Raw genomic sequence first — 16469 nt, 5'->3', positions numbered from 1 at the left:
CCAGCTGGCTGAAGCTAATTGGCACATTTTTGGTCTAACTCTTCACACCTGTGAACACTCATTAAGAAATGCTAGCGACCATGACTGAATTCAAACGTAAATTGGTGTGAACGTGAACCAATTCACGTTTGAATTCAGTCATGGTCGCTAGCATTTCTTAATGAGTGTTCACAGGTATGAAGAGTTAGACCAAAAATTTGCCAATTAGCTTCAGCCAGCTGGTGTGCAACCGTGGCAAAGTTGGTTTGACTTGCTTGGTTTGCTTGGTTTGACTCAGCATTTCTTAATGATCCAACTCAGGAAGTGCAGTCGCCAAGTCCTATGTTACCAACCCATACACACACAAAATGTTTTGGTCAAGTAAATGACATGAGCACACCAGCTCCCTTTAAACTAATTTTTGTCTTTGGCACGCGCTGTGGTCAGAAACAGGCAAGAGCCGGGTCAAAGTTTAAAAGTGTACCACTGGTCATTTGGTGCACCATAGAGGAAGCCCAAAGCCTGTACAGTCCAGTGTAATGATGATGATGATGATGCAGCTCTAATCTTTATGTCATAACTTTCTCTCTCTCTTTCAGAGGAGGTAGTGGGAGGTGCCAGTTCTGGGATCAAACTCTGTGCTCTGACTGGGAAGATTGTTTAAAGGTGATGATTATAAAAGGGGTTTGGTCCCAATGTCAAATACATATCCTAGAACTAACTATTACTGTATAACCTAAAGAAGTTGTAGACTTTTCAAATGGTCCAGTTTCATCCCAGTACTAGCATCTAGCCCTTTCTGATGCTCCATTCTAGTGTGTTTAGTATCTGTGTCCTCTACAGGCTGTTTACTTCACTGATCCCTAATCAGCCCACCCACAACTAGATTCCAACCCCAATGATGCACTGTAGCATTTATTCAAACTTAACAGATCAAGGATCAGTTTCCTTCAGTCAAATCCCAACTCTAACAGGTGAATCTGAAATAGAGTGGCTGATTCAGGGTCACGGTGCCACTATCTAACAGACAGGAGTGTCTCACCTCGGGAACGCCCATCTTCCTACAGGCATCCAGGAAGTTCTCCACGTTCCTCCGACACTTGGCCATGCTGAGTTTGGGCTATGGGGTCACACATAGAACACATAGCTCAACACAGACTATAACTGTCTATAACACAATGAATCACCCATTCCTACTTATCCCTCTTCAACCCCTCATTGACACCCAGACGTACCACAGCGGACGAGGGCACATGGATGCTGGCCACGGAGCGCGGGCGAATGTGATTAGCCAGATGGCAGAGCACCACCCCGTCCATGAGGGAGGAGCCCAGGTCTTCAGGAAGAGCCACCTTCAGTCTGCTCTCTATACTCTGAGGGAAGACAGGAGGGGTAAGAGGGGTCAAAACATACACCTTAACACATGCACAAACCGAGGACATAATGCTCCTGGATGGGGAGTTGACTTCCAGACGAGAGTGAGGGAGAGAAAGAAATTGACAGAGAAGCTCTCACCTCTCTGAGTTGTTCCATCAGCTCCAGCTCTTCTCTCAGCTGTTCCATCTTCCTCCTCATGGTGAACTGAGGATCCACAGACTCCAGACTCTTATGGGTCCTCAGGAACACTACCCCCATCAGGCCGGAGGAGAGAACAACAGGTCAGCCGTTAGACAGGGAGCTCAGCAACTAACACTTACATATACTGTACAGTACACTTACATTCAGACCCACGCACACACACACATGCTAGTATGCATTTCACACCCATAAAAGCACACACTGTAGCCTAAATACACTATACTGTATATACAAAAGTATGTGAGTATGTGGACACCCCTTCAAATTAGTGGATTCGGCTATTTCAGCCAAACCCGTTGTTGACAGGTGTACCATGGCTGAGCAGCAGCACACAAGCCTAAGATCACCATGCGCATGTGTAATGCCAAGCTTCAGCTTGAGTGGTGTAAAGCTTGCCGCCGTTGGACTCTGGAGCAGAGGAAGCACGTTTTCTGGGGTGATGAATTACGCTTCACCATCTGGCAGTCCGACGGATGAATCTGGGTTTGGCGGATGCAAGGAGAACACTACCTGCCAGAACACATAGTGCCAACTGTAAAGTTTGGTGGAGGAGGAATAATGGTCTAGCGCTGTTTTTCATGGTTCGGGCTAGGTCCCTTAGTTCTAGTGAAGGGAAATCTTAAAGCCACAGCATAAAATGACATCCTAGACGATTTTGTGCTTCCAACTTTGTGGTAACAGTTTGGGGAAGGCCCTTTCCTGTTTCAGCAGGAAAATGCTCCTGTGCACAAAGCGAGGTCCATAAAGAAATGGTTTGTTGAGATCGGTGTGGAAGAACTTGGCTGGCCTGACCTCAACCACATTGAACACCTTTGGGATGAATTGGAATGCTGACTGCGAGCCATGCTTAATCACCCAACATCAGTGCCTGACCTCACTAATGCTCTCGGGGCCTTAATGGAAGCAAGTCCCCGCAGCAATGTTCCAACATCTAGTGAAAAGCCTTCCCAGAAGAGTAGAGGCTGCTGTAGAAGCAATAAGGGGACCAACTCCAAATTAATGACCATGATTTTGGAATGAGATGAGCAGGTGTCCACACACTTTTGGTCATGTAGTGCAAATGCATACTGCAATATTTCACTGACACCGAAATCACACTTTCTCTTACAAATGGATATGTAGCTACTGTTACTGCATGCTTGTATAACCCCTTATTCATATCCAGATGCACTCTACAGTGCTGGGCTCTGGGCTGCCTTCATTGTCATGAAAGCAGCCATCTGCAGGAAGATTGAATGTGGAAAATTGGTTTCCCCTCAGACGTCCCACTTAGTCAATACTGCATACCAACAGATAGCATGACCCCTCCAGGAACCACAGCAACTGACAGGAGATTTGAAGAGGCTTGACAATGGAGCATATTTATTTGTTTTGTGTTATTGTACTCATAAAAACAGAAGTCTTCTCTGTTTGTAATATATACTTTTTAAACTGGTAAGCATACATATAACAAAGAAAACGCATTAGAGGAAATGAAGCATTTGTTTTAAAGTGTGGGAGGAGGAAATGTATTCAGAGGAGTGTGTGTGTGTGTGTGTGTGTGTGTGTGTGTGTGTGTGTGTGTGTGTGTGTGTGTGTGTGTAAAAGAGAAACAGCCTTGGCCTCTGATCACATGTTACAGCCATCGTTCTACAACATAGAAGTGAATCATTTGCTAAGTCTGTGGCCTAAATTCTAGTCATAAATCTCCCTTGCAACAGCAAACATACAGCTCAGTGACACACCACTACATGGAACACATTCTGTAGCTCTGCCTTGTGGTACAAAGTCACACCACATGGGGGAGCCCAAGAGTCACTGGCCATTTCAACCCACGCTTGGGGAAAAGGAAAGGAGAATGCATAGACTTCACACTAGACTTTAATAACGTTGGCCCTATCTGACCATCTCTTACAGGGGCAATGGCTCCTTGAGGGGCTATCCCAGTAGGAAGTTAGAGATAAACACACACACAGGCCTCAGGCCTCAGAGTAGAGAGGGGCGATCACTACTCCATCGCCATAGACAGAACAGGATGTTGACTATTATAGAGGGTGTGAATGTGGCTAGGAAGGGGAACATTCAATAACAGAATGAGATGTGACCATGTAGAGAGGAAGCACAGATATGTCAATTATTGTAAACACACAGAGGTCTCATACTAGGGCAGCAGAACATTGGCCAGACGAGGGGGTTCGTAGATACAGCCAGTCACAATATAGCATGGGGGAATAGCATGGGGGAATGGTTTAACTCAACCCTCCTTCAGCTGTTCCTGGCCCTGACAATAACAATAACGGTTTATGACACCAGGGACTCATCTTAAAGCAGGTCACGCAGTGATAAAACACAGGAGTTAATTAATTAGGACATGATAAGCTCCTCCCCCTTTCTCCCCTTCTTTCCTTCCCTCCTCTCTCTGATAATGTTTGGTCCTTAGAGGCCCATACTGACAGGCTGTCAGTCACTTTTACACAGATGGAGAAACAGAGACTGCCTGGCATTCACTGACTACCCCATCAACAACTCACGCACCACACACACCAGGATTGTGCTCAATTCTGAATCTGGGAATTAACTCACATTCAACTGATGAGTTGAAAATCGAATTGAATCAATGTGAATTTGAGTAACAGGAAGTAGAATGTAATTCAGTGCAATTCAATATAATGACATGTTTGATGTTTTATGTAAAAGATGTACAAAACACCTGCTCTGTCCATGACAGACTGACCAGGTGAAAGCTACGACACATTATTGATGTCACTTGTTAAATCCACTTCAATCATTCTAGATGAAGGGGATAAGACAGGTTAAAGAAGGATTTTTAAGCCTTCAGACAACTGAGACATGGATTGTGTGTGTGCCAAAGTGCCTTTGAGCAGAGTATGGTAGTAGGTGCTAGGCACACTGGTTTGTGTCAAGAACCAAAACACTGCTGCGTTTTTCACGCTCGACAGTTTCCCATGTGTATGAAGAATGGTCCACAACCTAAAGGACATCCAGCCAACCTGACATAACTGTTGGGAGCATTGAAGTCAACATGGGCCAGAATCCCTGAGGAACGGTTTTGACATCTTGTAGAGTCCATGCCCCGACAAATTGAGGCTGTTCTGAGGGCAAAAGGGGGTGTGCTCAGTGTATATTTTTTCAACTAGGCAAGTCATTTAAGAACCTATTGATATTTACAATGACGGACTACCCTGGCCAAACCTTAACGATGCTGAGCCAATTGTGCGGTGTCTATGGTACTTCCAATCACGGCCGGTTGTGATACAGCCTGGAATCGAATCAGGGTCTGTAGTGACGCATCTAGCACTGAGATGCAGTGCCTTAGACAGCTGCGCCACTCAGGTGTACATAGACTTCACCTAATATAGAATAGAAGAGGTAGTAGAATTTCACTGAATATAATAACATTTCCTTTAATTCAAATTTGACTGTATCCTGTTTACTACCTCAGTTCAAATTCAAGAATTGAATTTACCTAGGTGTCTGGCTAGACTGCAAACTCTCCTTCCAAACTCATATTAAACATCTCCAATCCCAAATTAAATCTATTTAAATCCTATTTAGCAAACAAAGCCTCCTTCACTCACGCCTCTAAACATACCCTCGTAAAACTGACTATCCTACCGATCCTCGACTTTGGCGATGTCATTTACAAAATAGCTTCCAATACTCTACTCAGCAAACTGGATGCAGTCTATCACAGTGCCATCCGTTTTGTCACCAAAGCCCCTTATACCAACCACCCCTGCAACCTGTATGCTCTAGTCACCCGGCCCTTGCTACATATTCGTGGCCAGACCCACTGGCTCCAGGTCATCTATAAGTCTATGCTAGGTAAAGCGCCGCATTATCTCAGCTCACTGGTCACGATTACAACACCCACCCATAGCATGCGCTCCAGCAGATACATCTCACTGGTCATCCCCAAAGCCAACACCACCTTTGGCTGCCTTTCCTTCCAGTTCTCTGATGCCAATGACTAGAAAAAATTGCAAAAATTGCGGAAGCTGAAGACTTATATTTCCCTCACTAACTTTAAACATCAGCTATCTGAGCAGCTAACCGATCGCTGCAGCTGTACATAGCCCATCTGTAAATAGCCCACCCAATCTACCTACCTCATGCCCATATTGTCTTCATTTACTTTTCTGCTCTATTGCACACCAGTATTTCTACTTGCACATCACCATCTGCTCATCTATCACTCCAGGTTTAATTTGCTAAATTGTAATTACTTCGCTACTATGGCCTATTTATTGCCTTACCTCCTCACGCCATTTGCAAAAACTGTTTATAGACTTTTCCACCCTATTGTGTTATTGACTGTACACTTGTTTATTCCATGTGTAACTCTGTGTTGTTGTTTGTGTCGCACCGCTTTGCTTTATCTTGGCCAGGTCACAGTTGTAAATGAGAACTTGTTCTCAACAAGCCTACCTGGTTAAATAAAGGTGAAGTAAAAATTTATTTATTTATTTATGAGGCATTCTCAATTAAATTCTGAATTGAGAACAACCCTGACACACATGAGAGCGCCCATGATGCGGACCCCTCAGGGGTGCATGCTCAGTCCCCCTCTGTACTCCCTGTTCACCCATGACTCCAACACCATCATTAAGTTTGCTGACAACACAACAGTGGTAGGCCTGATCACCATCAACGATGAGACAGCCTGTGTGGTGCCAAGACAATAAGCTCTCCCTCAACGTGAGCAAGACAAAAGGAGCTGATCTTGGACTACAGGAAAAAGAGGACCAAGCACGACTCCATTCTCATCGACGGGGCTGCAGTGGAGCAGGTTGAGAGCTTCAAGTTCCTTGGTGTCCACATCACCAACAAACTAACATGGTCCAAGCACACCAAGACAGTCGGGAAGAGGGCATGACAAAACCTATTCCCCCTCAGGAGACTGAAAAGATTTGGCATGGATCCTCAGATCCTCAAAAGGTTCTACAGCTGCACCATCGAGAGCATCCTGACAGGTTGCATCACTGCCTGGTATGGCAACTGCTCGGACTCCGACTGCAAGGCAGAGGGTAGTGCGAACGGCCCAGTACATCACTGGGCCCAAGCTTCCAGCCATCCAAGACATCTATACCAGGCGGTGTCAGAGGAAAGCCCAAAAAATGGTCAAAGACTCCAGTCACCCAAGTCATAGACTGTTCTCTCTGCTACCGCACGGCAAGCGGTATCGGAGCGCCAAGTCTAAGTCCTAAAGGCTCCTTAACAGCTTCTACCCTCAAGTCATAAGACTGCTGAACAATTAATCAAATGGCCACCCGGACTATTTACATTGACACCCTTTGTGTTTACACTGCTGCTACTCGCTGTTTATTATCTATGCATAGTCACTTTACCCCTACCTACATGTACAAATGACCTCGACTAACCTGTACCCCCACACAATGACTCAGTACCCCCTGTATATAGGCTTGTTGTTATTTTATTGTGTTACTTTTATTTATTTTTTAATGTTATTTCGAAAATATTTTCTTAACTCTATTTCTTGAACTGCATTGTTGGTAAGTAAGCATTTCACAGTAAGGTCTACTTCACCTGTTGTATTCGGGCGCATGTGACAAATAGTTTGATTTGATAGTTGTGCATTTTGTTGTAATTGGAGGCTAATCCTGAGTGGTGTGGGTTCTCCTGGGCATCCTAAAGGGAGTGAATGAACAGCAGAGAGAGAAAGAGGGAGAGATTGGGAAAGCATAGAAAAGGAGCCACTGCCTCCTCTTAGCACATTTCAGAACTTAACACTCTGGGCTCACACACAGGCACAGCACAAACTCTCAGAATATTCTGGAAGGACACAGCACAGACTCTCAGAATATTCTGGAAGGACACAGCACAGACTCTGAGAATATTCTGGATGGACACAGCACAGACTCTCAGAACATTACAGAAGGACAAAGCACAGACATTCAGAACATTCTGGAAGGACACAGCACAGAGTCTCAGAACATTCTGGAAGGGCACAGCATGAATGTATCCTACAGGGCAACATCTCTCTCTTTCTCTCTCTCATGCTCAGGCAAGCAGACCATCTGGACAGTTTTAGCACCAAACAACGCTTCCGAATATTTCTTCACCAAACAAATTGGTCCCAAAGCGATGACACAGCAAGATCCTGTCATTGGTCCAGACAGTGTAGTCATGGAGATGACAGTTATAAAGTTAAAAACGTATACACTCTCTGTAGCTGGTCCTTCATAAAAAATAATGATAATGGACTGCAGTTAAAAAGCGCTTTTTCACATCGTCTCAAAGAAGTTAATGTCAGTGAGCCAGCCAGCCTCAGCATGTATTTCTCTCAGTAAACTGGCATAGTTCAGCCCTGCTCAGTCCAGTCTAAATAACTTGTGGTGCCATGGATGGTGGATGGATACTAAATCAAAACAGGCAGAAACTGTGACCCGGTCAGAATTTACTGCATACACTATTCATACCCAGGCAGACTGGGCAGTCTAGGAGTCTGAATTCACCTCACACCCCTATTGTTATCACATTCCAGTTCGCTCTCCTTTCCCTGCGTCTGCTGTCTGCTCTGTCTACATTTTGTTTTCATCCTCTCTGTTTCTCTCCCTCTGTGTCTACATTTCTCTCTATGTCCCTCCTCTTTTATTTATTTCACTCTCTCTAGGAGATTTAGGATGTAGCCTTTCAGTTGGACAGGGTCAACATTCAGCCATAAAGTGTTCTGACAAATGAAATACATTATGGAGACTGAGAACATTCCTCATCTTGCTGACAGGACTGCATTGGCTCAGAGCGAGAGAGAGCGAGAGAGAGCGAGAGAGAGAGCGAGAGAGAATAGAGAGGAAAATGTAATCCAAGGTGAACTTCCTTCTGTAAACAACTGTGTTTCGGTAAACAAAGGCGATAGTCAGAAAACAGGAAGTTAGAACATTGGTACTACCCCTCTCTGGCTCCAGTATAAAAACAACTCACTCCATTACAGTTAGAGAGAGAGCAGGAGAAAATAATATGAAAGAGAGAGATTTATGTGAGATATGTCCTGTCAGGATTTGACTGTGTCTTGGCAGTGCAACAAAGCTCTGGGGCATGCTTGTTGGCATTTCCCCTGTCTTCTCTTCCAGAAGGCTACACTGGCATGTTGGACACTGGCCTGCCCTGTACCAAGCCAGGCTGGGCACTGCCAAGGAAGACCCCTGGCCACAAAGCCCAGCTGGAGAAGGAGGAGGCGAGGGTCAGGGGAGAGGGTAAAGGGGTGAGGGTAAAAGGGGTCAGGTGGAGGGTTGAGTGCAGGGTAGCATTCCTCCACCAAGCTCTCAGGGGCAAAACCAACTCTCCCAAGGTCCATTTAGCCTCAGTGGAGTAGAGATGCTTTCTCTACATCCCCCTCTCTCCATTGAAACTATTCTCCCTCCCAGCCTTCCAGAGGAATAGATAGCATCTCCTCTAAAATAGACTACTGTGTATGTAATGGCAGGGCGTTTATTTGTTCCAGTGTCATACACATTGATAGAGCCTCTGAGGGCACACACTGATTGGTGATGGGGTCAGAGAAAAAGCGAGAGAGACAAGAAAAAGAAAGATAGAGGATTACATCTCTATGTGTGTCTTGCTTTCAACAACAAACCCAGTTTAACACTGTCTAATGGCCACTCAGTGGTGTTCTACCCCAAAAGGAAATCCTGTATCACAGAGGAAGTTTCCAATCCTGGTTCCTTTCTAGTCAGTCAATGCTGCTACTGTGTGACATCACCCACTCAGAGGACAGTAAAATCTCTTGGCAGCTGGTGTTGTTAACGAAGTCAAAGGTCAATAACAGCTACTACAGCACACGGTCATCAGTATCAATACAGTCATTCTGCGTCGTAGTTCTGCCCTCAGACATCCACACACAAACAAGCTAACCGTGTTACCAACAACTACTGCTGGTGGTGTGACCCTAGACACACTGATATGGAATGGTGCCCGTAGATTGGGTTCTGGGACCTGATTGGCTGTTAATGAGGTCAGACACTCCTGATCTAAACTCCTATTGGTTACTGGTGATGTCACCTCCCTGAGGCCTGACCTGTTTATTGGTGCGTGGCTATGATTGGCTCTTTATTGAAAACAAATATGCAGCTATCAACACTGTTCTCACTACTAGGAAAATCCATATGATAGATTGTCCAACATTTTTTCAACATTACCGCTCCTTTGAACATTTTTATTTTCTTTCTTTCATTCTTTCTTCATGTCTATGTTATTATAATACCTATTGGTCTTTTACCCTGCCATTGGCGGTTTACTCTTACACATGCATTGTAAAACCCTTTGAAAATGGTAGTAAATGAAAAGTGATATACAAATAAAATTGTTATCATTAGCAACGGGAGAGTAATAAAATGCTCATGTTGACTTTGACTCCATGCTGATGTCATAAACACGCACCCTTAGAACATGTTAAACAATCCTGTAACATGAATCGCCCTGGGGGGGAAATGGCTGCTGGCAGCTTCCGTTTTCCTCCTGATGGAAGAGGGATATCCCCAGTGAGACCATTATCTAACAGTTCAAATATAAATACATAAATACCCTGAGCTATAGAAGGGAAGCCGGAGTAGAGCAACAGATGATAGACCAGTATGAAGCTGTATGTCAAATCAAATCGTATTTGTCACATGCTTTGTAAACAACAGGTGTAGACTAACAGTTAAATGCTTACTTACGGGCCCTTCCCAACAATCCAGAGAGAAAAAACATAAATACACGAGGAATAACTACACAATGAGTAATGATAACTTGGCTATATACTGTTAATGGGGTACCAGTACCGAGTCGATGTGCAGGGGTACGAGGGAATTGAGGTAGATACAGTGGGGCAAAAAAGTATTTAGTCAGCCACCAATTGTGCAAGTTCTCCCACTTAAAAAGATGAGAGAGGCCTGTAATTTTCATCATAGGTACACTTCAACTATGACAGACAAAATGAGAAAAAAAATCCAGAAAATCACATTGTAGGATTTTTTATGAATTTATTTGCAAATTATGGTGGAAAATAAGTACTTTTTTACCCCACTGTATGTACATATAGTTAGGGGTAAAGTGACTAGGCAACAGGATAGATAATAAACAGTAGCAGCAGTGTATGCGATGAGTCAAGAGTGCAAAAATGGTCAATGCAGATAGTCCGGGTAGCTATTGGTTAACTATTTAGTAGTCTTGTGGCTTAGTGGTAGAAGCTCTCTCTCTGTGTGTGTGTGTGTGTGTGTGTGTGTGTGTGTGTGTGTGTGTGTGTGTGTGTGTGTGTGTGTGTGTGGTGTGTGTGTGTGTGTGTGTGTGGGTGGGAGGGAGGGAGGGAGGGAGGGGAGGGAGGGAGGGAGGGAGGGAGGGAGGGAGGGAGGGAGGGAGGGAGGGAGGGAGGGAGGGAGGGAGGGGGAGGGAGGGAGGGAGGATGAACCCAGTCTGCTTTCCCACCCATATCAGCCCTGGCATGAAAGGTCCGGTGTCTGTGTTTAAAAGGTTTTCATGCAGAGCCTGTATCAGAGTAGACTTAATGGAGGATGTCTATGTGTGTTGCTAGATCTGGACTGTGGTTGTACTGGGAGTGAACATACTGAGACACATGCTGTTCTAATAACTGCAGGGGGAATGAACATGTTCTGTGTCAGACACAATGTGGTAAAACAACGTACTGTACCCCGACACAGAAACACACAAATCCGTGTGTATAAATGTGCATGTGTGTCAGAGAGTATGTGTGTTTAGAGTATGTGGATGTGTGTGTTTAGAGTATGTGGATGTGTGTGTTAGTGTAGTGTTGTTGGGTACAGGAGGGCTCCAGACTTATACCTATTCAAGAAATAAGTTGTTTCATCTAACATATCCAAGTAGGAATGCATCATAAAGGTATTTTGTTGTGTAATACCTAAACCAATGATTGGCATGAATTTGTTGCATGAATTTTACTGGTAAAATAGGGCTCCAGAATTGCAGATTTGCATACAAATTTTGCTAACAAATAGGCTAATCACTGAGAATGGGAAACTCTACTTAATTTCAAAATTCTATTTTGTCTCTTCCTCCCCTTCTCTGCAGCTAGTCTACCAGATAAGAGGACAATGCTCTTCTTTTGCTCAATGCTCTTCTTTTGAGCCTAAAATTAAGAAAATCGGCCCAAAATTTTACGAGTGTGCCCTCACACTCCACATGAGTGGCAGAGTTCCCCCCCTCCCCTCATACTAAGGTTGGGTGGTATTTAGATTGTCATACTGTCATACCGTTTCTGTATCATAACGGGGTATACATATTACCGGAAGTGCACACAAAAAATGTGGATGCACAAAACAATGTAGGCAACAGGGATCTTGATCCAGGAGGGGATTGAATGTCTCTGCTGTAACCAAGAAGCTTGATCATGACATCTAACCACTATGATAGCAAGTTAGCAAACCAAATGCATAGCTGGATATCATGTATGTTAGATTTTTTATATTTATAAATAACTTATAGTTAGTTATAAGCAGTGGTGAAGCACACCATCCCGCGAGCTGCTGCTGTATTAACGGTATTCAAAATCATATCGTTGGTATTTCAGTATACCCCGGATACGGTACAAACGGTATATTGCCAAGCCTAACATGCCGACCACACCGGTCATATCGGGTGTGCGAGCATTGCAAAATAAATGTACAAATACATGTTATTCTATCATTGTACCCACACTGCTCGCTCGCGCCAACGAGCGTCTACGTTGCCAGGCGCTAAAATAGAAGTTGATTCTATTTGTGACGCAGAACACGTTTCAAGTCCTGCCTCTCCCATCTCCTCATTGGTTTTTAGAAGCATATACCCACCTGCCATCTTCTCGTTGGTTTTTAGGAACATATACCCACGTGGGTGATTGAAAGATGAACTGAGGTCGGTTGTGGTAATGCACCTTATTATGAAAATTAGTTGCCAATCGCCATATAAAGTCCAAAGAAGAAAAAGAAGCCTGGAATGAGGTGAGATGACTAGAAACGATTCGGTTGACCGATTTTTGTGGGGATTAATTTTCAGAGTAGAGGACCTTGTGATTTCAGGTTAAATAACAACTCAATGTTTATATCCCAGGACAAATTAGCTAGCAACAGCAAGCTAACTAGCTAAATAGGACAAATTAGCTAGCAACTGCAAGCTAGCTAGATAATTTTCCATAAATGTTTGATGCTTTTCGACCTGTCCCCAAATCAATATAATTACTTCAGTTTGTTTTGAAATTTCAACCTGCATGTTGTAATCACGTTTGGTGTCGGGGGACAAAATCAATTTGCGTACGATCGCACGCATCCGGTTTGGCCATGGTGTAAAACACAGTCAGGGAGCGGAGTCATCAAAACAACCCAAACATGTGGTCCAAGGCACAGATGTGACCGCAAAAGTACACTGCACACTTTCATCACACACACCCCCATGGCTTGGAACGAGGGATAGACAGATTAGAGACGAAAGATCACAGCGAGTGTGTGATAGATAGAAAGAGAGGAAAAACATACAAAACAAAATAAAAAAAGGAAACAGTGAGAAAAAGAGGGAGAGAAATTTAAGTCACACAAATGCACATTGTTTGCAAACATCTGAGACTCTGTCGAGTTGTTTTGTTATCGAGGCCTCCGATTGGCCGAATAGTCGAAAGGAATGACCTACCACTGGTGTGCATGACTCCATCGCCTGGTCTAGGGGGAGTGTCTTTATCGACGGACAGGGCCTGTGTGAGGAGGGGGCGGAAACAGGGCTGGGGCGAGCAGGGCAGTGAGGCAGGGGCTAGAGGTAGCGGGGGAGGGGTGGTGTGGTGCAAGGGGGGCAAGTAGAAGAAGACAGGTCCATTCCAAAACCACACCCCAAAAACACGAGACACCAGAAAAAGTCCCCGAAAAAATTGGTTTGAATTTTAAAACAGAAGGGAACGAAACAGGCAGCGGCAGTTGACAATCGCATGCAAAGGCAGATTGGGTTAGATAAAGGGATGTGATTGGAGTGAGAATTGGTGTGAGAGGTCATGCAGCAGTTGGTAGAAAGATAGAAAGGGAGTAAAGGTGAGGGGGAGGAAAGGAAAGGAAGAAACAAATGAAATGAGAGAAGAAAAAAAACACAAAACAAAGATAAAAAAATAAATCAATATTAGTGCCATTTCACAATACAGATTTCATGACATGCTGTTAATGTTAGCAGGTAAAGCTACATTTCACACACTACAGTAGTAACGTACTGTATGTAGCTACTAGCTCGATGGATGCTAACTCTAATTCTACAAGCAGTGAACATCAGACGCTAGAGTCATTTCAGTGAACCTGCACCCAAAGCCATCTGACCATGAGGAGTACCAGACAGGATTCGCAAAGGATTGTAGAGACATTGTTTTTCTCAACCCAGAGTCTGTGGACCGGCTCTATTCCATAGGATGTAGTTAACCAGTCCGTCAGTTATTTAACTCAAAGAAGGAAGAGACTGAATGTGTGTTTGTATCCTCTTCCTCCATAGCCACTCTTTGGGATTGGGTGCAGAGTACTCACACCCACGTATTCTCAGCAAACACACATCACTTTCTCTCTGGGCCATGTTCACACAGCGTTACAGAAACATTGTGGGAGCATTGCATGTTAGTCAGGACTGGGTCGGTAGCCTCTACAGCATGACCCAACTGCTGCTGCTGATGATTATTTTGGGGACAGAGGGTGTTAATGAGATATTATGTGCCTCATTAGAAGTTGTGAATTTTGGGGTGGGATTGTGACTTTTGGGGGGGATTGACTCTTGACTATTGGAGGAACTGAACCCATGTCTTTTTTCCTTTGGGTTAATGGTATAACACAATAAAAGTTGTATCGGGGTGTGGGTATTGATTATGGAGACTATAGAGGGGTACCCGCCATCACCCACCCCTATAGCATGCCATGCCCAGCCTGCACTCACCTGAGCGGGGCTTCAACCCGAAGGGAGGGGTGGGAGGATTGGTAAACGTGGTACCGCTGCCTGGAACTCTGTCTTCTCCCTGGTAGAGAGTCAAAGGGAGTACACGCATAAAGGTTAGGAACCCTCTTCTCCTGAGAGCACACTTAAACAACACACACATTATCTAGGTCTACTGGGGACAAGACAGCTGGTGGTGTATGTGTGTGAGCACTGTAAGCTAGAGGACAACTGGCCATAGCAGTCTATCTGGGTGAGGGTCAGAGAGAAAGGGACAGGGTGAGTTATGATCTAGTTAAGCCATCTCAGAGGTCATCTGTAGTGTTACATAGTCATTGTATAGGACACCAATCTGAATCCTGCACAGTGTGTGAGCACTGTGTATGAAGATCATGTTTGTGCAGGATTCAGATTGGTGTCCTATACAATGACTATGTAACACTACAGATGACCTCTGAGATGGCTTAACTAGATCATAACTCACCCTGTCCCTTTCTCTCTGACCCTCACCCAGATAGACTGCTATGGCCAGTTGTCCTCTAGCTTGATTGTGCTGAGGTCACTGTTTCTATGGCCATGTAGATGGTATTGGATATGGTGTTGCTATGTGGTAACAGTGCTCTCTTCAAGTGGTCAGTGTTGGATGTGTGCCCTGTCCCCAATAGTGGGCCTTGTCTCTCTGTGACAACGCTAGAGCATTGTTGAAGATTTTGAAAGAATTGCCAGACAATAGCTGTGTTCGAATACCCATACTAACATATTATTATTATTTATTTTACCTTTATTTAACTAGGCAAGTCAGTTAAGAACAGATTCTTATTTTCAATGACGGCCTAGGAACAGTGGGTTAACTGCTTTGTTCAGGGGCAGAACGACAGATTTTTACCTTGTCAGCTCGGGGATTCGATCTTGCAACCTTTCAGTTACTAGACCAACGCTCTAACCACTAGGCTACCTGCAGCCCTAACATACTGTATACTACAAACTTAATGGGCATATACAATAAGTTAATTTTAGCATACTGTAAACGAACGGTATCCTTTCAGTTGAGCGTACTAGTGCATTGCCTGTCTACCGGAAGTTGATGCTGTTGCTATGCAACTTCTTGCTAGCTTGTTACCATAACAAATGACTCGCTAGACATCTTACGACTTCATTAACAATATCCATTAAGAACGCACAACAACTTAGCTAAGCTAAGAATTACATGAATAATCAAGTCAATAAACGTTGGGCAGTAAGTTAGATAGCATATAGTCCATATACTGGCAAGTTTGATGTATTAGTAGCCAACTAACGTTAGGTAGCTAGCTAACATACTGGTACATACAAGCAACTGCTGTAATGATATGCTATGTGGTTCGTAAGGCTAGAGTAGCTAACAAATTGTCATCCAAAATAACATGTAAAGTAACTTATTTGAAAAGTCATTACTTTATTACATTGCTCAACATTTTCTTAAAATTTGTCATTATTAGCTAAAGCAATGAATTTGTATCAGCTCTCGTTAGACTTCAGCTGCATATTTTCCGCCATTTTCTTCAAATCTGAAAAGTTGTGAAACCACGCCCATTTTCTGAATAATTGCATTATGGGCTCTAAAAGCACAGAAAAAGTGTCCACTGCTTGTACAAGTCATATTTTGGGAACTTTTGGCATACTAACTATATCCATAATATGTCCAATAAACAAACTACATACTCAATTTACGTCACAAATAGTATGGTTATTATGAGTATTGAAACACAGCTAATGTCTTCTCCTTGCTATGTGCTATGCTGTTGTTCCTTCTTCCTTGGTCCTGGTGTGTTTCCACTATAGGGTTTTCAACCCTCTGGCTAGAGCTTTTTAAAGAAATTAAACCAACTTTTAAAGTTCAAAAGCATTTGGTTAGGCCTATAAAGTGTGAGCCAATCCCTGTCTTGCTCTGAAGCTCAGGACCAAACATTAGCCGGAGACTGTATCTGTGCAACAGATTCCATGGTATTGACCCAAACTGGGTCGGGGTGTTTGTT

At 43.9% G+C, this 16469-nt stretch overlaps 1 protein-coding gene across 8 annotated transcripts in view; it reads right to left on the bottom strand.

Annotated features, from left to right (window-relative positions):
- Positions 1 to 16469, bottom strand: part of LOC112234756 (leucine-rich repeat and calponin homology domain-containing protein 1-like) — a 97166-nt gene that overhangs the window by 6761 nt on the left and 73936 nt on the right. For 5 of the 8 annotated variants that reach the window (XM_024389561.2, XM_024403049.2, XM_024389564.2 and 2 more), the window contains 5 exons: positions 14458 to 14536; positions 13192 to 13308; positions 1495 to 1604; positions 1215 to 1352; positions 1022 to 1099 (listed from right to left, as the gene is read on the bottom strand). In XM_024389561.2, coding sequence (XP_024245329.1) covers positions 1022 to 1099; positions 1215 to 1352; positions 1495 to 1604; positions 13192 to 13308; positions 14458 to 14536 — 522 coding nt within the window. The remainder of the gene's footprint in view (positions 1 to 1021; positions 1100 to 1214; positions 1353 to 1494; positions 1605 to 13191; positions 13309 to 14457; positions 14537 to 16469) is intronic. The other 3 variants (XM_024389565.2, XM_024389568.2, XM_042306460.1) reach the window with 1 other exon arrangement.

The sequence above is a fragment of the Oncorhynchus tshawytscha genome, linkage group LG26 (assembly GCF_018296145.1).
Source record: "Oncorhynchus tshawytscha isolate Ot180627B linkage group LG26, Otsh_v2.0, whole genome shotgun sequence".
Lineage (NCBI taxonomy): Eukaryota > Metazoa > Chordata > Actinopteri > Salmoniformes > Salmonidae > Oncorhynchus > Oncorhynchus tshawytscha.
This window is presented reverse-complemented; position numbering and strand designations above follow the sequence as displayed.